The following is a 26,903-nucleotide window of genomic DNA, read 5'->3' as shown; positions in this document are numbered from 1 at the left end:
ATTACTGGCCCTATTTTACAGCAGAGTCGTAAAAGTCTCAGATCACACCAGATGGTAAGTGGCACAACTAGAATTTAAACCCAGGTGTTTGGAGTCCCAATCCCGTGTTTATAATACGAACACATATTTTAAGCAAAGATTTAACTTTAACAATATATTGCATTCTTTTTACCACCACAGAAACTGCAGAGCATGCTCGCTCTCAGAAAGAATTTTTAAGCTAAATTGTCATCTTTCTGACAAGTGGCAAAGGAAGAGAGATCCATACTGAGAATGTGAAGATCCAGTGCAGAATTTAAGGATAGACTACTGGAATTATGAAAGATTAGTGCAGTTAACCGTTAGAAAAATTAACAGTTAGAAAAATCTAATTATAGAACTATTAAGTAGAGGAGTGAAACCGAACCAGAGTGTGGTCCTAATGGTCTTCCTTCGATTGGATTAGTAGGTAGCTTCCTTAAAGTCTTCCGGATACTCCTATGAGGAACATAAGGAATAGTGTGGACAACCACAGAGGAAGGGAAGGAAAAATGAGTGGGAAGAAATCAGAGAGGGAGACAGACAATGAGAGACTCTGGACCCTAGAAAACAAACTGAGGGTTACAGAAGGGAGAAGGTTGGGGGGTAACCAAGTGATGGGTAGGGCTTGTGTTGTGATGAACACTGGATGTCATACACAACTAATGAATTGTTGAACACTATATCAAAAACTGATGATGTACTATATATTGGCTAACTGAACATAATAAAATAAAATAAAATAAAGAATTCCAGATAATTTGGCCTAACACAGAACTAGAGGCAACATCAATTCCAGCCCTTAGCCCCAGCATAGTTTTGGTAGATTACTAATTCATTACACCTGGGAACCGATGGATCATTACGTATCATCCTATGTGAAAATAGTAAGTTCAACCATTTATGCAGTATATACTCTGTGCCAGCCAAAGTCCTAACAGCCTTCACAATCACTATCTCACTTAATTCTAGAATATCCCTGCCATATAATGACGACGAATCCCATTTGACAGAAAAAGAAACTGAGGCTTACTGAGGATAGGAGCTTCCTAAAAGGGCCTATCTAGGATTCAAGTCCAGCACATTCTTCTTATGAGGCTTGTTTCCTTTCTAAAACACAGTGGGAGTCCCTATGAGGAAGGAATTGCCTCATTTCACCATCAGGCTCTGTGTCATAGCTATCTTCATACAGCCTCAGTGGTCTATAATAAATGAATTTGTTAGTAGAACAATCTGATACTCAATATTTTAAAACTAATGAGAAAAGGTCAAGTTTAAATGTCTACTCTATAAAAGAAATAAAATGAATGAGATCCAGTGAATACTTGGAATCCTGACAAGAAGAAAAAAAATCTCCTTAAAGTTCTTCCTGAGCCTTCTGATTCCCTCAATATCATAAAGAGAAAGAAAAATACTCAGAAAGGGGGAAAAACTATCACCACCAACAAGCTCATCCCATTACCTGCACAGGCCTCTTTATTTTTATTTTTAAAGATCTTATTTGAGAGAGAGAGAGAGAGAGAGAGAGAGAGAGCGCATATGCAAGAGAGCAAAAGCAATGGAGAGGGAGAAGCAGGCTGCCCATTGAGCAGGAAGCCTAATCCAGGGCTTGATCCCAGGACCCTGGGATCATGACCCAAGCTGAAGGCAGCTGCTTAATCAACTAAGCCACCAAGGTGTCCCTGCATAAGACTCTTTAATAGACGCCCATGGCTAAGGCTCCTGCTGTCAGTTCACTGCAGCAGCAATCCATTGGCTAACTGCTTCCTTAACTGTACCTTTCTGCTTCCTTGACTTGGTTCAAGGATGTTTTCACAAGCTGGGGGTATAGATACCAAAACCATTGGGAGAGCTGGTTCTACACAAGGTTGAGCATTCCTAGGTATCTTAACTCAAAGAAACACTTAATTGCAAAGTTCCCTGTCCTTTGGCGAAGACAATTTTAAAGCGCAGGCAATCTGTACTGAGAGCTGTAGCTCAAATTCCTGTGCACCCTTGAGAAAAGAGATACAGAGACACTACAGGGGGAAAATCCTGTGGAGGTGCCCAGTGCAGCGAAGGAACACAAGCTTTAGAACTGGAAAAAGTTAGCCTGAGTTCCAGGCTCTACGTCCATTCAGTTAAGTTCTTAGAACCTCAGTTTCTTCTCTTACATAACATGGTTTATCCTTTAAGTCATCCATCCATTCGAAATTATTTCATAGATGAATATTATGTACCAGGCTCTCCTTCAGGCATTGGGGATATTGGGCAAGGTCCCTCCTCTGACAAGCTGGGGGAGAGCAGAAAAGAAACAAAAGAATAGCAATGATGAAAAGCACATGAGCATCTGAGATAATAAGGGTTCTTAAGAAAATAAGTTATCTGGGAGAGAGTGTGGGGTGAGGCCTGGCCTAGATGGGATGGGATTGCTTAGACAACATGAGAGATGTAAGCAAAAGTAGGACTTGTTTCTTGGTTATTTTTAAAGATTTATGTATTTATCTTAGAGAGAGAGCAGGGAGGGCACAGAGGGAGACGGGGAGAGAATCCTGAAGCAGACCCCTGCTGAGTGGGGAGCCTGATGTGGAGCTGGATCCCAGGACTTTGAGATCATGACCTAAGCCAAAATCAAGAGTCAACTCCTCAATCAACTGAGCCACCCAGGGGCCCCTAGGCTGTATGTTTCCCTAGGACAGTTGCCTTATCATATTTTTCCCCAGGATAACACACTGAGGTATTCAACATAGATTTTAAATGAATATGTGTCTGGTCCCTAATAGGTATTCGCTTCATGGTTTTTCTTTCTGTATCAGTGAAAACTGATTTTCATGGATAAAGGATTCAATGTACACTACACAGACTAACTAATATTTTAAGTATTCTGATATTGTAGAACCCTGACTCCATGGTCACCAGCCACCAACTACTTAACATGATCTAGGGTAAACTACAAGGAAGACATTAAAAAAAAAAAAAGAAGAAGAAGAAGAAGAAGAAGAAGAAGAAGAAGAGTAATTACAATAGTCACTGTCCTTATTTGTCTGACCATGGGGGTAAAATATGTTCAAATGGACCTACAGTACAAGACAGCACCTTCTTGGGTTGCTAAGTGTGGTGTGAAAAACTTTCAGTATGTCAAGAGCTCACTTATGGTGGGACTCCAGAAGGGTTAAAGGAGGAGGGCTTTGAACATATTTTAGAAAGATTTAAAAATGAAAATGTAGGAGCAACAACTTTTCAGAAATTATGTTAAAATGAAATTTTCAGAAACTTAATTCTCAAATGTAAGGCTGCATCAGAATGCCTAAAATACAGATTGCTACCTCTACTCCCAAGTCCCTGATTCCGAAGTCTGGGGTAGGGTCCAAGAATGTGTATTTCTGACAAGTACCCAGATGATTCCCATGAAAGTTTCCAATTATTTCTCCCAAACAGTGATACAGGATATCCAGGGTGTTAGCACTATACTCCCCTGGTCAATTAGGGATAAATGAAGTAGATAACAGGCACATGCACGTGTGAGTGTGTGTGTGTGTGTTCATTGAGTGGGCAGATGCAGAATACTGTTAGAAAGTTGGAGAACGGTCTATCCTCTACTACCAAGGGAAAACATTATCCCTTTGTTTCTGCTTTCCATTTTATACAACATGGACCTAACCATTCTTCCACTGACTTCTTCCTTCTGCTTCCCAGACTCATGCTACTTATCATAATGTTAAAGAAATAAAATGTCTCTATTAAACTAGAAATAAGAGCCACTGAGGCCATGAGAAAGTCTAGTCTCAAGGTGATATAGACTAATTTTAATCTCTCATCCCAGATATAGCAGGATCTTTCCTTGACTAGCCATCCATGCTCCATCATTTCCTTGATGCTTTACTTTATGGTGGGTTCCTTTGTAAATTTAAAAATGTTAATGTTAAAAATGTATTACTGAAATAATATGATTTTGTTTTTCAGTGGAGGACCTTACTAAACCAAAATACCTGCAGACACATTCATTCATATTACCATAGTACATTTTTAGCCAAAAGTTCTCAAGATAAAAAAAAAAATGTATTCTATGCCAATGTATAATGGCCCAAAATATTAGAAAAACAATGTGTTCTACCTTGATCAACTTAATAAAATATTTTCAATTGTTGTTTGTATAATTGAAAAGAGCAAATTGAATATCCTGGCCTAGGCTTGAAATTGTGGATCAAGCCTTACAATCTAATATAAACAGCCCTAATGCTGTTTATAAATTATCTTTTACACCTTGGCCCAACCCTGACTTATAGTAGATTCCCTAAATAACCAGAACTGGCTGTTCTACAGATGATGATCTCAAATGACAAGTAATCAAATCAGTTCTACACCATGATTAGGCAAGTCTTCCACCATGAAAAATTAATTTCTCTCTTCTTGATGCCTTTCCTTAGCCAGAAATCTGTAAGACGTTGGCAGGAGAACCTGAAAGCTGAAAACAAGTGTAGTGAGAACGAAATCTAGAAAGTCTTGTTCATGCTATACTGGCCTCTATTTTCATCTCCATCTTGTGAAAGGGTGTATGGAGTAGTGGGAAATGAGAAAAAGGAAGATAAACAATACTTTGCTGCTCAGAAGGGAAAACCTCCATTTGTGTCCCTGACTGCCAAGGGAAAATATAGTTCTGAGCAAATGATAATACTTTCTATCTGTACTGGTGGTTGATGACAATGAATTGTGAGCTCAGTATCTGAGATGGACATGAAATTAATACCACAGTTTAGAAGTTGTTGAGGATGGCAACAAGAGATATGGAGGAAAGGAAAATGCAATCCAAATGCTGAAGACTTCATCAACAGTGAAAATATGAGACAAAGGTAATGCAGGCATATGGAATGCAGAGTCAATAAAATTACAAAGAAGAAACATGATAGCACCTAAGAATGACTTGGAAGTAATTTACACTTAAAAGATGCAATTAGTAGCATTAGTAACTAAGTAGCCATTAGTAACTATGTAACTAACTAGTAGCAATTAGTAATTAAGTTACAGTGTCCAATACACTACTGAAACAAAGAAGGTCAAGAAGAGTTCTTTTACTAAACAAAATTAGTTTATGACAAAGTTTCAAATTTTCATACTTCCACATAAAGTAAGAAACCATAAATCCAAGGTTGCAGTATAGACAAAGATCTCATGAATTAGTCATACCAGTCTAACCTCTAAGACTGTGACCCCTAGGTCTTAAAAGGAAACACTAAAGTTTTCTGTCCTTCTTAGACTATATAGTTATATTTAAATTCAACTTTGAATAAATGTAATTCAACATGTGTTTATTTGACATCCATGTACTCAGAATTTTGACAAGTGCTACGAACACATAAACAAACTTGTCATTCTTCATTACAAATAGCTTCCACTGCCATTAATGATAACTAAAATTTATGTAATACCATACTCCAACAGAATTATTACTTAATTTTGAACAATTCAAATACAAGAATTGAACCACTATATGACAAAAGTGTTTAGTGGAATTAAATTAACACACAACCTAATGTTAGGTGTTAAAAAAGAATCGTGCCTCGATACATCTCCAATGATACATCTTTTTTCTGATCAAAACATAGAATTTATAGCAAAAATAAACCTAAGAAATTAGGAGGGGAAGGAAAGCTACAAATTATTTTGTAGATGCACAATTAAAATTAATTTTTGATTATTCTGTCAGAATAGTACTTTGGAGGAATAATTCAATACAAGAAACAAACTAAGTGCGAAAACAATAACATCTAAGAAATGCAAATACATTAGCCCATTGATAGAAACTTAAGTTTCCTAATAATTAGTATTTTCTTCCTAAGATTCTGATATATTTTGACAGTGGGTCACATTCACTTTCAAAGGTAACAGGTCCCACTCCCCCAGGCATATATATTTAAATAGATGCAAAAAAAATTTGACAAAGTACAACATGCATTCATGATAAAAATCATCAAGAAAGTAGGTTTCAAAGGAAAACACCTCAACATATTACAGGCCATATATAAACAAAAACCCACAGCTAAGATCATCCTTAATGGGAAAAAAACTAAGAGCTCTTCCTCTACAGTCAGGAATAAGACAGGTATGTCCTCTCTCATCATATTTAACATAGCACTGGAAGTCCTAGCCACAGCAATCAGACAACAAAAAGAAATAAAAGGCATCCAAGTCAGCAAGGAAGAAATAAAACTCACTATTTGCAGATGACATGATACTATACATAGAAAACCCTAAGACTTCATCAAAAAACTGTTAGAACTGACAAACGAATTCAGTAAAGTCACAGGATATGAAATCAATATGTAGAAATCTGTTGTGTTTCTATACGCAGGTGTAAAGCAGCAGAGAGATAATTAAGGAATGGAATTCATTTGCAATTGCACTAAAAACAATAAGATACCTAGGAATAAACCTAACCAAAGACGTAAAAGACCTGTAATATGAAAACTATCAAACACTTATGAAAGAAATTGAAGAGGATACAAAAAAGTAGAAAACATTCCATGCTCATGGATTAAGAACAAATATTGCTAAAATGTCTATATTACCCAAAGCCATCTACACATTTAACATAATTGCTATCAAAATACCACCAGAATTTTTCACAAAGCTAGAACAAATAATCTTAATATTTGTATGGACAAACAAAAGACCCAAAATAGCCAAAGCAACCTTGAAAAGGAAAAGCAAAGCTGGAAGCACTAAAATTATGTACTTCAAGTTATATTACAAAGCTGTGGTAATCAAGGCAGTATGATCCTGGCACAAAAACAAACACATAGATCAGCAGGACAGAACAGAAAACCCACATAACTATGTGGTCAATTAATCTTTAATAAAACAGAAAAGAGTAAGTAATGGGAAAAAGTCTCTCTTCAACAAATGGTGCTGGGAAAACTGGGCAGCAACATGCAAAAGAATGAAACTGGACAACTTTCTTACACCATACACAAAAATAAATTCAAAATTGATGGAAAACCTAAATGTGACACAGGAAATCATCAAAACCCTAGAGGAGAAGACAGGCAGTAACATCTTTGATGTTGGCCAAAACAACTTCTTTCTAGATATGTCTCTGGAGGTAAATGAAGCAAAAGCAAAAATAAACTAGTGGGACTTCATCAAAATAAAATGCTTCTGCACAAAACTAAAAGGAAGCCAATGGAATGGAGAAGATATTTGCAAATGACATATCCAGTAAAGGATTAGTATCCAAAATATATAAAGAACTTAAAAAACTCAAAACAGGCAGAAGACATGAATAGATATTTTTCCAAAGTACACATACAGATGGCAAACAGACACATGGAAAGGCGCTCAACATCACTGATCATCAGGGAAATGCAAATCAAAACAACAAGATACTACCTCATACCTGTCAGACTGGTTAAAATCAACAATATAAGAGACAATAGGTGCTGGTAAGGATGTGAAGAACAAGGAGCACTCTTGCAGTGTTGACGAGAATGCCAACTGGTGCAGCCACCATGGAAAACAGTATGGAAGTTCCTTAAAAAGTTAAAAATAGGGGCGCCTAAGTGGCTCAGTGGGTTAAAGCTTCTGCCTTCAGCTCAGGTCATGATCCCAGGGTCCTGGGATTGAGCCCCGCATTGGGCTCTCTGCTCAACAGGGAGCCTGCTTCTCTTCCTCTCTCTGCCTGTGTCTCTGCCTACTTGTGATCTCTCTCTCTGTGTCAAATAAATAAATTTTTTTTAAAAAGTTAAAAATAGAATTTTCATATGATCTAGCAATTCTACTACTAGGTATTTATGCAAAGAACATGAAAACACTAACTCAAAAAGATATATCCCCTCCCATGTTTCTTGCACTTTTGTTTCCAATGGCCAAATTATGGAAATAGCCCAAGTGTTCAACGACTGATGAGTGGATAAAAAAAGAAGTGTTATATACAATGGAATATTACTCAGCCATAAAAAAGAAGGAAATCTTGCCGTTTGCAACAACATGGATGGAGTTAGAGGGTATAAGGCTAAGTGAAATAATTTGGTCAGAAAGATAAAATATTATTTCACTCATACATATACTTTAAGAAACAAAACAAATGAATAAAGGAAAAAGGAAGCAAACAAAAATACCAGATTTTTTTTTTTTTGTCAGAGAGAGAATGAGAGAGAATGGGCATGCAGGGGGGTTAGTGGCAGGCAGAAGGAGAAGCAGGCTCCCCACTGAGCAGGGAGTCCAATGAGGGACTGATTCCAGGACTCTGGGATCATGACCTGTGCCGAAGGCAGATGCTTAACCAACTGGCCACCCAGGAATCCCCAAAACCCAGACTCTTAACTACAGAGAACTGATGGTCATCAGAGGGAAGGCTGAAGGCAGGGAAGGAATGAGTGAAACGATGAAGGGGATTAAAAGTACACTTACGGCGATGAGCACTGAGTAATGTATAGAATTGCTGAATCACTGTATTATATACTTGAAACTAATACAACATGTAATATGGTATGTTAATTATACTGGAATTAAAATTAAAAAGAAATAACTCCTTTAAAATGTATAAACTAAGTCCTTAAGATGGATTATGTGATTATCCCAAGTTAGTATAAATGTGAGAATCTTAGATCCAGATTGTTTGACTCCAAATTTTGTGCTCTTATGCCCTGCTATATTTCATTAAGACCATAGGATATAGACACAAAATTGCCAATATTGTAATCATGTGGACATACACTGTTTAGGAGAGTAAATAGAGAAGAATGACTGGTGAGTTTGATTAAATAGCCCATGGAGGAAACAGGACAGACACAGTTCCAGAGATGGATAAAATGTGGTTAGGAAGGAGAAGGTCAGTCAACATTGATGTTTTTAAAAAACAGTCTCACCAGCATATGCATATGTGCAAACTCATCAAACTGTAAACATCAAACACATGCAGAGTTTTGTGTATCAATTATATCCCAATAAAACTGCTTTTACAGGACTATCACAAAAGCTGCAATATAATTTATGGGTTTGGTAATGGGCAGGGCTTACAAAGGAAGATTAAAGGATGATTTATCCTAGAGACAAGGTCTAACAAAGGTTTAATAACAACCTCATGCTTGATCCATGGTCACTCTATATATTTAAACCTTCAGAATTCTATTTCCTAGTGCCAAGCTTCATTTTGAAAGCAACTTGGATGGGGTTATGCAAAGACAGGGGAATATACAATGTTTTGCTTCTTAAGCAAGGCAGTCATTAGGTAAATATATTTGTATTTGCCTGAAATTTTTAGGCCAGCAATTACTTATCTAGAAAACTTATAATCTTGATGTTATACATTTTAAGAGCCTTAAAAATTGTTCATACCATTTCAAAGTTGCACAGTATTTAATCTATTGCTTTTTGTGTTTGTTCTGTTAATTTAGTTAATTTTTTCATACAGAGGTAAACATCAGATAAAATATGTTCACTTACATGCTTTTTAGGATTGCAAAAATAGAAACAGCTTAAGGATCTCCAAATCTGTCATGTTGCAGCAGAGATAGATTATATATTCATAGACAGCAATGTTTGTAAACGGTATGAGAAATATGGGAAAATTCTCTCTACAATGTTAACAAAAAATACAAACAAAAAATAAATACAAAATTGTGGATAATCAGTTTTAAATTAGTTACAATTAGTTTTTAAAATTGTGCACGAGAAAGAAAAATGATATTAAAACGTCTTTGTTTCTCTTGGAATGTTAACGATTTTCAAAATTCTTTTGGTAAATTTTTTCTTTTCCAAATGTTAAATAATATTTGTATATGGCTTTTAAATTTGGAAATAAGATATATGTTTTTAAATATGTCATTTTTGCCTTCCTTATTTTCACTTAATGAAGACCACTTATTTTTAGACACCAGAATGATAGAATAAATTTTTCTTTTCTTTTTTAATTAATTAATTAATTAATTTTTTAGAGAGAGAGAGAGGTGGACAGAGGGAGAATCTTGAGCAGGCTCCATGCCCAGCATGGAGCCCAGAGTGGCACCCAGTCTCAGGACCCTGAGATCATGACCTGAGCCAAAAACAAGGGTCTGATGTTTGACTGAGCTACACAGATGCCCCAATGGACGAATAATTCAAAGTGCCAATGTAATCCAAGAAGTTAGGCTTTGAACCAAAGCCTAGGCAAAAAATAAATAAATAAATAAATAAAGGCAATTATAACAACCTAATTAGTATTAACAGATCATGTTTGCTGACTGCTTCCTATGAATGGCACATCATAAATGTTTATTTGTGAATGCTTATTTAGTTAGCACAAATATCTGATGGAGGTCTACCATTATTCTTTTCTTCTGACTCAGTTTCCTCATCTATAAAACAGATGATCATAGTACTAGCTCACAGGACTGCTGTGAGTGTGAAATAAATTAATATGTGTGCAAGTACGCAGAGCAGTGCTGGGACAGCCGGTGAATGTTCTGTCCGTGTGTCCCATCAGCAGCGACAACAGCAGCATCACCAACAGCACCAACAATCCCTTATTTTTTAATTGTTTAAAAAGATTTTATTTATTTATTTGATAGAGGGAGAGAGGCAGAGAGAGACAGGGGATACAAGCAGGGGAAGCGGGAGAGGGAGAAGCAGGCTTCCCTCTGAGCAGGGAGCCTGACGCGGGGCTTGATTCCAGGGCCCTGCATCATGACCTGAGCTAAAGGCAGAAGCTTAACCAGCTTAGCCCTCCAGGTGCCCCTCATCAATCCCTTATAATTGATGAGGCTGAGATTTATAGTAGTCAGGTACCTTGTTCAAATGTTGGTCTATTTGATTATACGGTCCAAGCCCTCAAACTCGATGATAACAGGGGTAAATAATATTTCAATACTAACAAAAAAATAATTCCTTGTAAGACTGAGTTTTCTTCAAATAACAATTCTCTGGACATTAAGCCTACTTTCTAATCAGTGTCCTTGCACCAGGAGCTCTGTGACCTTAGATAAGTTGCTTAAATTTCCTAGGCCTCAGTTTCTCATTTACAAAATGAGAAGGTTGGAAAAAAACACACCACAAAGTAACAGCAATCAGGATATTTTGAATTTGTGTGTGTGTGTGTTAGGTATATTACTAAATCAATAATCAGGATTATCCAATGAGCCAAAAACATTAATAATCATTCCTTTTTTGGAAATGATGTAACTGATGGTTAGAAAGCAAGTAGGGTTGGGGCTGAGATTTGAATTCAGGTTTCTCTGAATTCAGTATCTGAGCTCCTTCAACACACCTGTGTTCCCACTGCTAGAAGTCCCAAGCCATATCAGATCCTACACTTCAACAATGTGTTACTTATGGCCCCATACATGATGTGGAAAAGAAGTCCCCTATCCCCCAACCACATCCAGCCAGCAGAATCTCACTCTTTTTATTGTGGTGGAGACGTCATTAATGAAAGGTCTTTGATTAGCATCTGAACTTCAGACTACTCTACTCAGTATTTTAGAAAAGCCTAGCCCAAGCATATAGATCTTGGCACACAGTAAATGTTCATTTAATATTTCATTAATATATCAAGCAGCTTTAGATTTATAAAGCACATTAAATGATTATTCAATTGACCATCATAACAAAAGACTAGTATGGAGAGTGCGGATATAACCATCTATCGTCTTACAAATGAGGATCTGCGGATTCAGAAAGGTTAAGTGAACTGCCCAAGGTCATCCTCAAGTGGGAAATCAAATACAGTCTCCAAAGTAATTCTAAGATTAATGCTCCCTCCACTGATCTCAAAACAAAATTCTTTGACACCCTAACTAGATCAGAGGTAAAGTTTCCTAGACTCAAATTAAATCACTTCAGTAAGAGTTTTGGCTCTTTTTCAGCTAAGATTCATTTCAGTTACCTTTGATTAGAAAATGTGTTGGGACACCTGGGTGGCTCAGTTGGTTGGGCAGCTGCCTTCGGCTCAGGTCATGATCCCAGCATCCTGGGATCGAGTCCTATACCAGGCTCCTTGCTCAGCAGGAAGCCTGCTTCTCCCTCTGCCTCTGTCTGCCACTCTGTCTGCCTGTGCTCACTCTCTCTGACAAATAAATAAAATCTTAAAAAAAGAAAATGTGTACAATTTCTGAAAGTCCACTCATGGCCACTTTCATATATTATATATTAAAATTTTGAGAACTTACTTTTTTTTTATGTCTCTCAATGATATTCTTTATTCCTATGGATGGCACAAGTTTTATACTCTCCTCAACCTCTTTAAACTTAAAGTCATATGCAATGCAATTTGCCATCTGCTGACAGAATGAAGGTAAAAGCAAAGGCGCGTAACAAGCTTTAAGCTCGCAGAGAAATTTCCTGCCAAACAAACCCAAAGTACTATTCTCTACAGTCACAAAACAATACTGTCTCCTTCAAGGATGATGTTTTTCAAGTAAATAAAGCCAGTTCAGTAAAACCATTAATTCTATTGGTTACTCAGAAGAATGTGAAAGATACTACAGTTCAAGATTCCGAACTAAGACTCAGAAAGAGAGAAGGTTGAGAATTTCAAGGAAGATGCAAATACCAAGAAACATCAAAATCAGAGATAGGATTGAGTTTATGAATAATTTCACTCAAAGAATCTAAATTTGTATCAGGGAAAAATGTAGTATGATTAAAAAGAATAAAAAAAATGTTTAAATTTTCCCAGAGTTCCACATAATTAGATAATTATCAGAGGTCTAAATTCATTAAAAGAAATGACTTCAATTTTGTTAAACAAACCAAAGAATGTCTCAATTACTAGTGATTATGTGTTTTATGGTTTATTGTTTGAGGTTGTGTCTGCCGTATCTGTTCATGAGGGAGATTAAAATCTTATTACTATATATAAAAATATTCTTAAGCATACCGAACTCAGACTATCCTGAATGGAACAATACTTATCAACTTTGTCTTAGACCAGGGGGCACTGAATAGTATAAACAAAAGGGCACAAAAAAATAAGAACTAATTATATTCTGTAGTAAGAGATGAGTGGACTAATTTATGAATTGAAAACAACAAAATTAAGTTGATAATGAATAATAGAGCCAGATAGCTTGCTTAATTTTTTTCTGTGTCTTGATATATTTTTTCCTTCTTTTCTCAATTTACTTCAATAGAAACATATTAATTACCAGGTTCATTTGTAATTCAATTTTTTTGAAATTCCATGAAATTGAAAGTAAACTAACATGACACTTCAATATGTCTTACTTAATTTGTATATTTCTCTAGCTTATTAAAAGATAAAAATTCATTATATAGCAATGCAGTAATTCATAATCCTGAAAAAATAATGACTCTTTATGCTTATTAGGGAGAGTCAAGGCTTGAAATACCAACCTTAATCTGGTGAAAGGTAGATACACGACTTTTGAAAATAAGTTACATAACCAAAAAAATATCAAAAGGTTGTGAAGAAACTGGCAGATACAATATTTCTGGTTTTAGACAGCTTAAGTTAAGGAACAAAGACATATCCTTTTTATACTCTATTTTTATTGCAACTATGGGTAGGACTAACATTCAGATAACAGTAATAATAGTAATAATAATAACAGTAATAATAACAGTAATAATAATATGCCAGAAATAGCACCAAAATTTATGTCTGGTATGAATTCATAGATTTTAATAAAAACTGATAATTTCTGATAACAGGACATGCCTGACAAATAATAGTTACTATTACTGTCACTGTTATTATTTGAGCTGTAATGATCTGTAAGAGAGCATCAGTTTAGTTTTCCATCTAATATGGCTATTACTCTGTTTTATATCCTAAGGTCCATATTATCTCCTATTGGTTTTATACTCAGGTCTCTGGAGTGTCTCAATGTGTTAACAGATTAGCTATTATCAGCAAAGCTGCTGTCCCAGACTAGTTAAGGGGCAAATTTACAAAGAAATTTTGTATCCATTGTAGGGTCTTTTTTACTACAAAAGATGTTCATGCTTGTTATAAAAGTTAGCATAATTCAGAAATACTTAAAATACAGTGTTAACTTTCCATTTTCAACTTCTCTGTTCCCATACCTCCACCCCCTACACACACACACACACACACACACACACACACACACACACACACACAGTGGAGACAACCATGTGAACCATCTAGCTCTGGGATTTTCCAGACTGCTCATTTTGCTGCCACCATAATGCTTCTCAGCAACTGAAGGAAGATTTTGTGGGATCTAGTTATAATTGTACCAAAGTACTGAACACTCTATATTGTATTATGTGATGGCAAACCTAACTTCCAAAATGAAAATTGGTAAAACTCTAATACTCACTGCATTTACTGGTCACTTTCCTAACTCTCCACCTCACTCATTAGTCAGTTTTAGCTAAGCAAAGCCAAAGTGAAACATTTAGTTATAGGTTTTCTCTTCTCACCCATATAAGGCAAGGCAAATTCTTGGTGAACTAATTTATTTTTTTCAATATTTCATTTATTTTACAGTGTGTGTGTGTGTGAGAGAGAGAGAGAGAGGATGTGAGCGCACACAAGTGGGGGGAGGGGCAGAGAAACACAATGTCTCAAACAGGCTCAGGGCTGAGCAGGGACCCTGAGATCAGGACCTGAGTCTAAATCAAGTCTTCTCTTAAGCAACTGACTGGCAAACTAATTTAGAAGACACTTATTGAGCACTTACTATGTGCCAAGGTTGACACTAAAATCTTTATATCTATTTTTCACAATAGTCTGCGGGGTAGGTATTATTATCTCAATTTAATAATGAGAAAACTAACTTAAGTGACTTAGTCTGAAGTTCCTCTACTAGCAAGAATATTAATCAGGATTTATACTCAAACTTGTCTATGTTCCCAATACTTAAATAGAATGGTTGAAAAGTAACAAGAAACAGGAAACCAAGATGTCTTTGCAGCAAACTTTGTAAATTTAAGGTCATGACCCCAATGTTATATGTTTAAACTTGTGCCTTATTATATACCCCCATTACATGTGGTTTATCACAATCTGTTTTATGTGATAAGCAACTATCTTGGGAATATTATCACATTATAGTGTGTGTGTGTGTGTGTGTGTGTGTGTGTGTTGTGTGTGTGTGTGTGTGTGTGTGTGTTGGGGGTGGATCTATTAATTTGATATATGTACACTTTTAGTGCCAAAATTATAATTAATATCATTTGTATTTATTTTTAATATACTTATTGGGATATAAAAAAAAATAAATACATAGTGTTCCCAGGCTTGTCTTGGTGTCTGATTAAAAGCTTGGACCAGAAACTTGCCTCTGATTTCCTGGTTTTGTGTCCTTGCCATTGTCCTATGTTGATGCTTATGTCACTTATCAACAACATATTAATTAGTTATATTTTCTCAAAGTCTTCACTATTTCCTACCATGAGTGTCTTAGAATTCTTGCTTATTTTTAATAAGAAGTCTTAGAACCCACCCATCCAGGAGAGACAAACCACATGACATGGTCACAGAAGAATGAATATGTATATTGCCATTCCCTAGCAAAAAAAAAAAAAAAAAGAAAGAAAAAAATGTATTAACAATGTTAAAAAGAAGAGTAGAGTAAGTAGCTTTCAGGGTTGTTGTTTTTTTTAGCTATAGGACATAGTAAGAAATAAATTTTTTAAGTGGTAACCCACAGGACACATATGGTTATGTGCAACTAAAATAAAAATGTACAAAACAATACCTACTCTTACTATTATGTAATACTCCGATGTTTACATTCTACTCTATCCTTTTTTATTCACCTCTATATTAACTGCTGGTCTCAACCCAATGAACAGGTTTTACAAATGACATGTGAGTTTTGATGCACTTCTTAAAAAAAACAAAAACAAAAACTAGACAATCTCTCTTAAAAGCCTTCATGTGTATATGAAAGCAGATACATAAAATGCATCATTGGGGCATAATCACTCATTTCGAAGTCCCCTCAAATGAACATAGCTGACTATCACACCTCTTGCCAAAAAAATCTCCTCAACTCAACATTTGGTTAAGTTGAGAAGTCTTTCTGGAGTACATGCAAATGTGCCAAAATGAGGATTTCATAACTCCTCATCCTGATGAATTCCAAAGAAGTCTTTCATACATAAGGCTACATCACTAACAATATGTTCTCCTGTTCCTAAAAAATGTGTACCATCCTGCTTCCTCCTATAACTGGCATCTGAAGGATGAAGTGTGGCGTCTGCAATGAAGATGTGAATAAAAACAACCAGATACAGTCTGTACTTATCATTAGACTCACACAAAGTTCTTCTGTGAGGTCAACTTGTTGCCACAAGCAACCTCCTTAATTTATCTTCTCTTTACTATAATTAATTCCTTCCATGGGAACAAAGGTGTTGCTTTCAAAGCTGAATAAAAAGATACAAGAAACATGCTCAAAGATTTTTCTCAGTGGGAAAACAAGTGGTTTTCTTATTTCCTAGGGAGAGAAAAGGAGTCAATAAAGTTGCACTCCACTCTTGCTTGAAGCCACCACTACCCTAATATAAAAGGAGAAAATTTGGGTTGATTTTAAAAGAATTGCCCTTGGGTCCAAATCCTCACTCTGCCACTAACTGGATGTGGCATTACTGGGAAAATTACTTCCTCTTTCCATACTTATTCTCTAACCTATGAAACAATTACTTTATCGGAATGTATTATGGAACAAATGAATCAAGTAACAAATTAATGAAATATCACAGCATATGCAATCATGTTTTAATTCACAGAATAATAGAATCTCAATTACATGACATTTAATTGTCATCAATATTAGTAGTTATCAAAAGGAACAAAGACTCCAACTCCCTCCTTCCCCCAAATGAGGCTTAAGTTCATTTTTCCATAGCCCCTCCAAGTGATTATCTGTTCCAGGCTGTGCACAGGACCTACAGAAAACTGACTCACCACTTTCTGAGAGAGGCAATTCCTTCAGTTAACAGTTATATGAGTGAATAAAATAAGCTTTTTAAAATTGAACCATAATTTGTTACTCTCATATTTCAGTAATTAGTTCTTTTTGTAATGCTCCTGGTTATGTAGCATGACTACAGCTTCTTTCCACCTGAATTTTCCAAACAACTACAGGTAGCAGTCAGGTCCCTGCTATGTCTTATCTTTTGTGTGCCAAATTCATTCTCTGAGGACACAGTTTCAAGTCTCATAACCATTTCTGACCACTCTATTTTGAACAGATCATACTTGGTTGTACTTATTTTAAATGTGATGCCCAACATTTATAAAAAAATCCATTCCAGGTGTGGTTTATGGACGCATAAAAGCAAGTCACAGAAAGTCAGTCTTGGAAAGCACCTACAAGAACATCCTTTCAAGCACCTCTTCATACAACAAATGAAGGAAAAAGCTGAAGTCATTTTCTCAGCGTCACAGTAAACACTCTTACCTCTGATGCCAGTGATATTTCTTTTAATTTTTTTTTCAACCTCCACAATATCATTAATGTAATCTCCAATTTTCACATATTCATTTCCAAATTAATGGAATAATGAGGCTATTACCCTTGACTAGACTTACTGAACAACCTATAAAAACATATAAAAACTGCCAGCATCTAAAGAAGGGATGAGGAAAACATGGTAAATAAGAGAGACAGAAAGAAAAAGAGAGAAAAGGGAGAAAAGGAAAGGATCTCCAGTTTAGACTTTTGTGGATATCCATCCTTGCTTTTTCATAAGTACTCACTTCATGTATATTGGGCAAGGTTCGCTGTGCAGAAATGGTTTTAATTGGAATACCATGCCCTCCCATTCCACACTAATCTTCAATCAAGAGCAACTTTTATTACTCAGACTAAACTTTATAAACCTAGAAGCTATTAAGCTTCTAATGACTGAGGAAGGGAGTCACAAGATCATCTCTTTAACAAATAGAATGAATGAACTCTCTAAACACTCAAACTCTAAAGCTCAGAAAATAACATGATCTCTTTGGGATCTGGAATAAAGGAGACAAAGGAAGAACACACAACGTGGGCTGCTCACATCCATAAAATGGATAAACGCTAAATATTTCAAACAGGCATACACACTAAGAGCTCATCTTCCTTAAAGGAAACATCTGATTAGTTGAAACTGTACATCCCCCTTCCCAGCTATGTATCTGTGTGTGTGTGTAAGCATCAGTGCAAAAATACCCTCTGAAAACAAGGGTTCTTCTAATTTAGTCATCCTGGACATGGAGTATTTTGGGGTAGGGGGTGGATATCTGGTATTTTCAACAGTGAATAGACAGTAATAGTGAATGAGAAAGTGGAAATAAGGATGCTGTGTCCATCAGGAACCTTTAGAGATGAGTTAGAGTCAAACCTGGTCTAAAGTCCACCCTTTCAGATCAAATCCTATAAACAGGGAAGATCTTGTCCAAGCCGCAGTTAGATATGTCAAAGGAGCCTATGTTTTCCCTGATCAAGGCAATAATAACTTCCTCAGAGGCCAGCCAATAACAGTCTAATAGACCATATGCTATCTCTGGTCTAATAGACCATATGCTATCTCTGGTCTAATAGATCATATGCTATCTATCTGAAAGGGAAGGTGAAAGCAGCATCCCCAGAACAAATTTTCCAGAGCTTCCTGTATTTCTTTCATTACTAACAACAAAGTTTCTGACAGTGATGTATGAAATGAAAAATTATTTATTTACTATTAAAGTTGCCACTCTATTTCCCAGATTATAGTTCTACAATCAAATCAATTTAATGGAGAATATTACAGACCTAAAAGTCTCTGTGTCTTCTGTTTTTTATGTGTTGTTATATCAGGGTAACCAATATAATTACCCAATCATTCCATAATCACAAAGATTTCTGGAGATCTCATGTTTTCAGAATTTTTGTGAAGCAAAGAAAAATCTTTCAAAGTTCCTGCAAACCTGCAATATGACTCAGGTAAAGAAGCAATTCATCTAATTCATAGGTCAAGAGCAAAGGGGTCACATTATTTCTCAAAGCTAACTTCCACATTAATGAATTCATTTGTAGTCCCTGTTACTACTTCAGATAGACACTAAAACTTTCAGCATACTGTACTATATGGTGAATAACATAACATAAAAAAATCTTTCAGCATATTGTCATAATTGAGATGAAGGAAAAGGAATAGAGCAATGAAATGGAGAAGTAACACAATAACAAAAAAGGGGGGGGTTAGGGGGAGGGTGGAGAAGAAGAAGAATTTGAGTAATTATCCCTAACAATGATGTAGAAATGGAATTCTGGACAGGAATACTGAGCTCCAAAACCTAACCCTGTAAGTAACTATGTATAAGTAAGGCCAAATTACTTGTTTTTACTGTCTCTGTTTCCCCAACTGTAACAGAGGTGTTTAACTATGTGCTCACTTAAGACACTTCCAGTATTAACATTCTACAAGATTTAATAATAGTTTGTATCTGAATTATTATCATGATAATCTCAAAATCCATTTCAACTCTCAACACTATTCAATCCCTAGAGAAACAAAATGAAACCCCTTTAAAAAGTACTACTAAGGCACACAGTGATATTTCTCTTCTTTCCATACTAAATTATTGTCTGATATAATCCCAATTAATAGAAAAAAAGTGACAGGAATAAGGTCCCATTTTTCAGAAGTTAGGCTAAGCATATAGACTATGAATCACACTGAAGATATTTCAAGCAGGGCTTGACTGTTATCACCTGTTAAAAAAATAAATTGATGGAAAGCCATATTACAACTTGAATGTGGTACAACCTTGCAATATGCAGGTTAGCCTGAAGACAATGTTCTTAATGATGTCATTTTACCAGTACAACTTATTGGTACATTCTTCCCCAAGAGCATCATTGACATGCTTTTTGTCTAGAAAAAATTAACATTCTTATATCATCAAATGGAAATAATAAATTCAAAAATGAATGCAAACAAAAAAGTAGTATCATATGAGTAACATTTTACAATTAATCAAGGGAGGCATCTTGGCAACTCATTTTTAATAAAGAAGCAAACCTGAAAAGTTGCAAGTGCCGCTATTTATCTACATGCTATATGTTCATAATTAGTGAGTTAAGTATTATTCTAACACAAATCCATCCATTCAGCAAATGGTCTTTGAACACCTACTATGTGCTAGGTACTCCAATAAGCACAAAATCAGCAAAATTGTAAAATATAAAAATCCTGTAAGTCACACATAAAGTACAATATACATGACTTTATACATAAAATCTAGTCTGTAACTACTTTTCTCAATGAAATAGAGCTAAATCAAGGAGAATCATGTAATAATGGAATGTATGCAAGTGTGTGATTACTTAAACATCAATACTTTAAGGGAATTATTGAATTTTTAGTCATGGGAGTATGGATGAAAGACTTTAAATGTTCCTTCTTGCTAACAGCATTTATTTCACAGTTATAAAATAACATATTATACTTCATTTCACATTTAAATACAAAGAGAGTAATTCATTTTAATACATGTATTTTGTTTTGATTCTGAAGTGTTAGTGTTATAGTAGTATCTAGTTGGGAGACGGGACAGTAAAAGTCATGGGAACACATCACTGTTTATATATGCTTATACAGGACTCAGTCTTGAAGGTATTCATTATGGTTAGCTGAGTAACATTTATGGCTTCAGCTAGGCTCTACATGTGATTGCAAGTAATGTGGGGTCAGGAAGGCAACTGTGTTGGATCTTCATTGGGTGCTCTCTCATAGTTGAGGTCAAGTGGTCTAAGACGGCCTCATCTGGAAACTCTGGGTGCTCTCATCCTTCACATGGTGAGGACAGTGTTCCAGGACAGGCAGACAAGAAGGGAAGTCCTCACTTCCACCACATCTTATTAACCAAAACAGTCATAAGACTGGTGCTCCTTGGGAGTCAGAGGAAACTACTAAGTCACAAAACAAAGGAAGTCATCAAAGCAGCAGGTCTGCCACACCTCCAAACAGGCAAGCACCACTGATCCTGTGACATCAAATGGACCCATATACCAAGGTCTGCAAAAGTGCTGAGGCAAAAGACCCCTGAGAGCAGAGAGAGCATTGACTAGATTGATGCCTCTAAAGGACTAACGTTTTTTCTTCTGAATGATTTCTGTTCCTTCCCTACACAGCTGAAGAACTAGTGTGGTCTGCATTTGAAAAAGAAAAAATTCTTTCATTTATTCTTCTCCTACCCACTTAAGCTTTTTTTTTTTTTCTTTTTTCACTTTCATACTATCAACTTGTTTTCCTAGAAGATCTAGGCACAATTTCTGCCTGGTTCAACAAGCCACTGTAAATACTAATCCTGTAGCCTAGAAAAACCACATATCAAGGAAATGGCAAGTGTAAGAGATTAGCACTGAAGCTAAACCCCTGATCTCGTCGTGCTCTCCTCTAGGATTCTGTGACAGCAACACTTTCTGGAAGGAACACCTTGTGAACCCTGCCAAGGGGACTGTACTACCATGTTTAAGTTTGACGTAAATGACCAACTTGCAGGGTGAGGGAGGATAAAGGATTTTTTTAATGGGACAACATCTTTTCATAGACCTCAATGCATCTTGGGAAAGCATTTAGAAACTTCAATGCTCTTTAAAAAAGAAGAATATCAACTGGGCAAAGGCGGGTAATTATGAGGACATGGGAATAGTGTAAGATACTGGGACTGAGAGACCCAGGGCTAGAGAGCATTATCCCACTTCAGCCAAGAAAGAGGCTGAAGGAAGAACCGGTATTACCATTTCATGGAAAATATCTCCAGGCTTTCTGAGGGGCCAGGCCGTAGAAAACCAGGTATCATCCTGGGGAGTTTCCATAGCACCCAACAGAGCTGTATGCCCTTATACTCCAGCACTTTTCTGACCCCAGATGTAATTTCACCGTGTGACACTTCCTACCACCCCACTCCTATGCAGATAATAATTGCTTGGGATCAAAGCAATAGAAATACTTTCTGACTAAACCACATAAAGAAATAAGCCAAAGAGTATTTCTTCCAGTCTTTGTCCATACTTGAAGCATGTTCTCTCCTAAATCCTGTTGGTATCCAAATATTTTGCCAGTATTTAGCAATACTACTTCTATTGACCTATTTTTGGCAAAATAACTAAATCTGCCAGGATTTGGCAATGAAATTTTTATTGGCTTATTTTTTTTTTTACCTACATATAGAATGCTCCCTCTTAATGTTTATGTTTCAATAGGTGGCTTATGTTTATACTACACAACTTCAAATGTTGGCATGTAAAAGTTATGCAAGAAAAGTAAGTCTCTCCCATTCTACCTGATCCCCTAACTCTTTTATTTCCTCCTCAGAAGAAGCAACTATTACCTGTTTTGTTCTTCTCTGAGAGCAATTCCTTGAATCCAATGGTTTACATAAACTCCATTTTGCACAAATAACATGCCATTACACAAAACTACACCTTGCTTTTTTCACTTAAAAAATGATCTTGGAGTTCATTATTATGTTTTCATTACCTACAGAATGCTTCATTCATTTTAATAGCTATGCAATAATACTTACATGAACAAATCAATTTATTTTATTAGATCACTATTGGCATACATTTAGGTTAAAAAATTTTAAATTAGAAAGAGCCAATGGAAAAAAAAAAAAAGAAACAGCCAATGGTCATGATTATGAGTTTCACTTAGAGCACAATCTTGAATTGGCCTGTCCTACATAGAGACCGAGACTTACTCTTCAAAAGCTAGAGGTAAGTCCCTAATGAAATTTATAATTTGAACCAAAACATAACTTTATCCTTGGCATTTTTTAAACATTTTTTTACTTTCCCAACTCATATTTCCTCATGCCCTTTTCTGGAAATCCATCTCTTCTTAATTTTCACCTTTTGTCAGTATTCTTCCTATCAAAATCTGACTCAAATTCCATTTCCTTCTTGACGATCTCCACCATGGAGCCCATCCCCCTAGAACAGGACTTGATATTTTCCATGTAAGTTTACTTTAAAGAAATATTTGTAACTTCTTGTCATCATGAATGATGGTTATATAAGCTTTAATGCATATCTCCCGTCCTTGGACAGACTGCCTACCCATTGAAGGTATTAATATATAAAACAGAGGGCTGTCCCCTCACAGGACTATCAGACGTCCTTACATGTATCTGTGCTTAATAAATATGCATTGTGTAAATATATCCTCAGGTGTGATTACATTGGATTATGTTCAATTAAAATAGGGCCCTAAGCTAGAAGTCAGTAAGGAGGAGTCCTACTATTAAAATTACTATTAAGTATATATTGGATGGACCATTTAAATGCTAAAAGCATTTATATTTTAAAATGGGAATAAAATACCTGGATTGCCTGTATCACTGGATTGTTGTGAGACTAAAGTGAAATACTGGTTTTATAATGAAAATCTCAGCATTAGAAAAAAATCCAAAGTCTCCTCAATCATCTATCCATCACTCAAAATCTCCACATACCAATATCTCAATAAGTAAACTACAAACTTATACACAAGAATTTCCATAGGCATAAAAATCTCAGTCTAGTATGGGAGACGATTTTATGTTTGTACAGCTTTGAACATTGTTAATGAGTGGGTACAGTGAAATCTACATTACACTACTTCATAATGAAGAGTTGGCTACAACAGACTGGTGATTGGTTACCAACCTCCAAAGTAGGTTCATTCTGATCATTTCATAAATTGCTCAATAACTCAACCCCACATTTTACAGGACTGGATTTTTTGAACCATATTGATAATGTCAATGCAACATTTTTTCATCTTAACTAACCCTCACCATGCTTCCATGAACTCTAAAAGTATTTTGTACCTTCTGGCCTTAGTATAGGCAGTATGTTGTGCTAGAAAGAGTGTTGTGTAATTAGTGAGTCTCATATTTGGGTCACTTAACCTCTGTAGTCAAACCAAACCTATCCCAAACAGCCTTGGTCATGAACTAATAAGTTATGTATATGAAAACATTTTTGAAGCACTATAACAAATAAGAAAGACTAACATTGTTATTGTTATAAAGCCTTGGTCACATTTTGCTCCTTTTTTGCTTTGAGCATAAAGAAACAATAAATTTCAAAGGAAAACTAATTTTGAATTGTTAAAAACTTACACTAAGTATGTTCTAGACAAGGGTTATATTAATTCATACATATCTCTCTTCCAGATTTAACAATACTCTCTTTTGAAAAAAAAAATAGTTGAAAGACTAAACTGTTTGGTAATTTTCTATTACAGTAGACCTGGCCAGAACAGACTGCCTCCAGTCCCTACCTGCATTTGTGTGTACCTCTCTTTATCAAAAACAGTTGGAACAACTTTAAGTGTGAAAATTATGAAATGCTAATTAGATTTCAGAAAACTTAAAACTCTCTAGAATCTTCATAGCAGAAATACAGGTAATATAATATGGTAATAGAACACACAAAAAAATTCATTTCACCAAATGATGGCCACATCAATATTCATATTAGCCTAAATCCAAGCCTCCCTAGACATCTGCCACTTGACCTCTTCTTTTATTACTGGGATAACCAGGCAACTCAAAAGATCCCAATAACCAAGAATATTTTAGCCTTCGATTATCTGAAATTATAACAGGGAATCTGCTGAGTGCATAAAAAGACACACATCAAGGGATATAAAGGATGCTTACCTTCTGTGTGCACAGCTGACACATAGGTCCAGTTGTACCTCTTCACTATGTCCACCATGGCCCGTGCTTGCTGAGCATCTGAGGGCACAACCCTCATGAAGTACTTGAACAGAGTCTTGTCACTCAGATCCATGCTTGTTGCTGAGTAAGCAATCTGAGGTATGTTGAAAAGCTGGAGCAAGTTCTGGACCTGAATGGCCACAGAACTGGAGCCAGGCCCAATGACCCCTACGATGGGCTTCTTGGAGCGGAAGGAAGAGGAAGACCCATCCACGCAGCGCACCAAACCTTCTTCTTCTTCTGAAGAAATGAGGGAGTCCCTTATGAACTCAATGCTCTGCTCTAGGGCCACAGCCGAATGCCAGCAGGAATCCCTTATCTCACAGCCCAGGGTGATGTTGGGCAAGAGCGTGGGGTCTGAGTTGATCCTTTCCAGAGTATGCAGCATGGCCTCCACTCTCTGAATGCCATACTGTTCACGAACTGCCCCACACTTCCTCTCATGAACTTTGTCCACTGTGGGCTGGTGGTGGACAGAAAAGAGAGCTCCAATAATGATGTCACCCGGCATGTGAGCCACCACCCTCCTCTCACTGGACTGTGCACTCCCACGGACATCTTCTTTCAAAAGCAGAACTGACAGGATCAACAGAAGGACCATTTTAGGAAAGGAGTTCAGGCTAATAAAGATAGCATGGTGGGGAAAATTTAGGAGAGTTCTGATAGATAGAATCAAACAACGTCCTATGTTGGGTGGCAAACCAAGGATTTAGCCAGTAATTTAGATGTGCTCTCTAAAGGACCACCATGTCCCCACGTACCATTTAGTTAGATGCGTCCATGTGATCATGATCTTCAAAACCTGGAAAAAAAATAGCATGGGTATTTTTAACAACGTAAGTACAACTACTTTGGGAAGCTCTAATGGTCTATACTAGTAGGCTTTGATGATGTAGATTAGGAATATAATCTTTTTGAAAAAAACAATCTAAAAATCTTTAAGACTCTCTTTTGTAATTGTGTAATTTGATGAAGCAATCCGATAGAGCTTCTTGATCCTACTTTACATGCATTAATACTTTTTTTCATTTGTTCATCTGGAGTACACAAAAGCAAATCTATGTGTGGCAGGCCAAATGATATTCTTATGTGAAGATGAGAGACAGCATCCTAAAAACAAAACAATGGCATGAATAGAAAACTTCAGGAAGCATGCAAACCAAAATAACAAGCATTAGTTATCTCTGGGTGATAACAGTTTTTGTTTTAGAAATACTTTTTATTTCTTTCCAAATTTTCAGTATTAGGATATATTAATTATGTAATCACAAAATTAAAGTGACTTTCTAACAAAAGCTACATAACCCCTCTTCAAATGCAAGGTAAGGCAAGCTGAATAATCTTCCCAATACGTAAGTATTGGGTCTAGTTTCCATATAATATAGAACAAAGTCAGTAGGTATTTCCAAGCTAAATGAACTATAGGAAAAAAAGAAGAAGAAGAAAAAGAAGAGGTTTGGGGTATTGCAGAGCGAAATGTTCCCAAACTAGGTAGAAAGACAAAGGGAAGTGGGCACTGGTTTGGGGCAAAAATAATATTCAGTTCAAGTTGCAGTTCTGCTATTAAGAATTATTAATAAATTATTCAACCTCTTAGTACCAGAATTTCCTCATCTGAAAAGTCCCATCATATGTACTAGGCTACTGTTATGGGAAACAACATAAGATATCAACTATGCAGTTGTTTTGTATATTGAATAGGAATATATATATATATATATCTCCAGGACATGACCTTTTCTGTTATTACATTTCTAAGGGCATTCTGTAGCTAGGTGGTGAAGACAGAAAATTCTCTGGCAACCCGCTCAGTCCTCCAGAGTCTTCAGAGTAATTACAGAGTCTTGTAATAAAATTCACAGTAATCAGTCCTCTATCTCCGATCCAGAAAAAAAAAAAAATTCCATATCACAAAGACTCCAAGGGCTAGAAGGATGCATATTTAGAACTATCCTTCCGAGTAGAAACTTAGCACTGCTTTGAATGTAGTCATCTATTTCAGTTTAAACTCCCGGGAAGAAGGAAATGTGTCCCTAATTGCCTACAGCCAATTCTAGCAGAGTTTTTAAAAGGGAACTGACAAATTAGTGATTTGGGTTATTGAAAGTATTGTATAAGAGACTTATTTGTTACGTTATCCTCTCTGCCAGTAAAGGATCTCAAATTGTTTTCAAGTGACTAACTTCCTAAACAACACCTTTCAAAGACAGGTGATGCTTCTTCAGGAATTTATACAAGCATGATGCTTCCCCAAGAA

At 36.1% G+C, this 26,903-nt stretch overlaps 1 protein-coding gene across 2 annotated transcripts in view; it reads right to left on the bottom strand.

Moving 5' to 3' along the window:
* The window catches only part of GRM5 (glutamate metabotropic receptor 5), a 563,943-nt gene that overhangs the window by 483,154 nt on the left and 53,886 nt on the right, over window positions 1–26,903 (bottom strand). Inside the window, exons 4-5 of one of the 2 annotated variants that reach the window (XM_032358929.1) lie at window positions 25,666–25,756; window positions 24,587–25,448 (exon numbers count right to left, since the gene is read on the bottom strand). In XM_032358929.1, the coding sequence (XP_032214820.1) occupies window positions 24,587–25,247 (661 nt within the window). In that variant the 5' untranslated portion in view covers window positions 25,248–25,448; window positions 25,666–25,756. The remainder of the gene's footprint in view (window positions 1–24,586; window positions 25,449–25,665; window positions 25,757–26,903) is intronic. The other variant, XM_032358930.1, reaches the window with a different exon arrangement.

Source organism: Mustela erminea, chromosome 9 (genome assembly GCF_009829155.1).
Source record: "Mustela erminea isolate mMusErm1 chromosome 9, mMusErm1.Pri, whole genome shotgun sequence".
Lineage (NCBI taxonomy): Eukaryota > Metazoa > Chordata > Mammalia > Carnivora > Mustelidae > Mustela > Mustela erminea.
The sequence above is the reverse complement of the archived record's forward strand: the minus strand, read 5'-3'. Positions and strand labels throughout refer to the sequence as shown.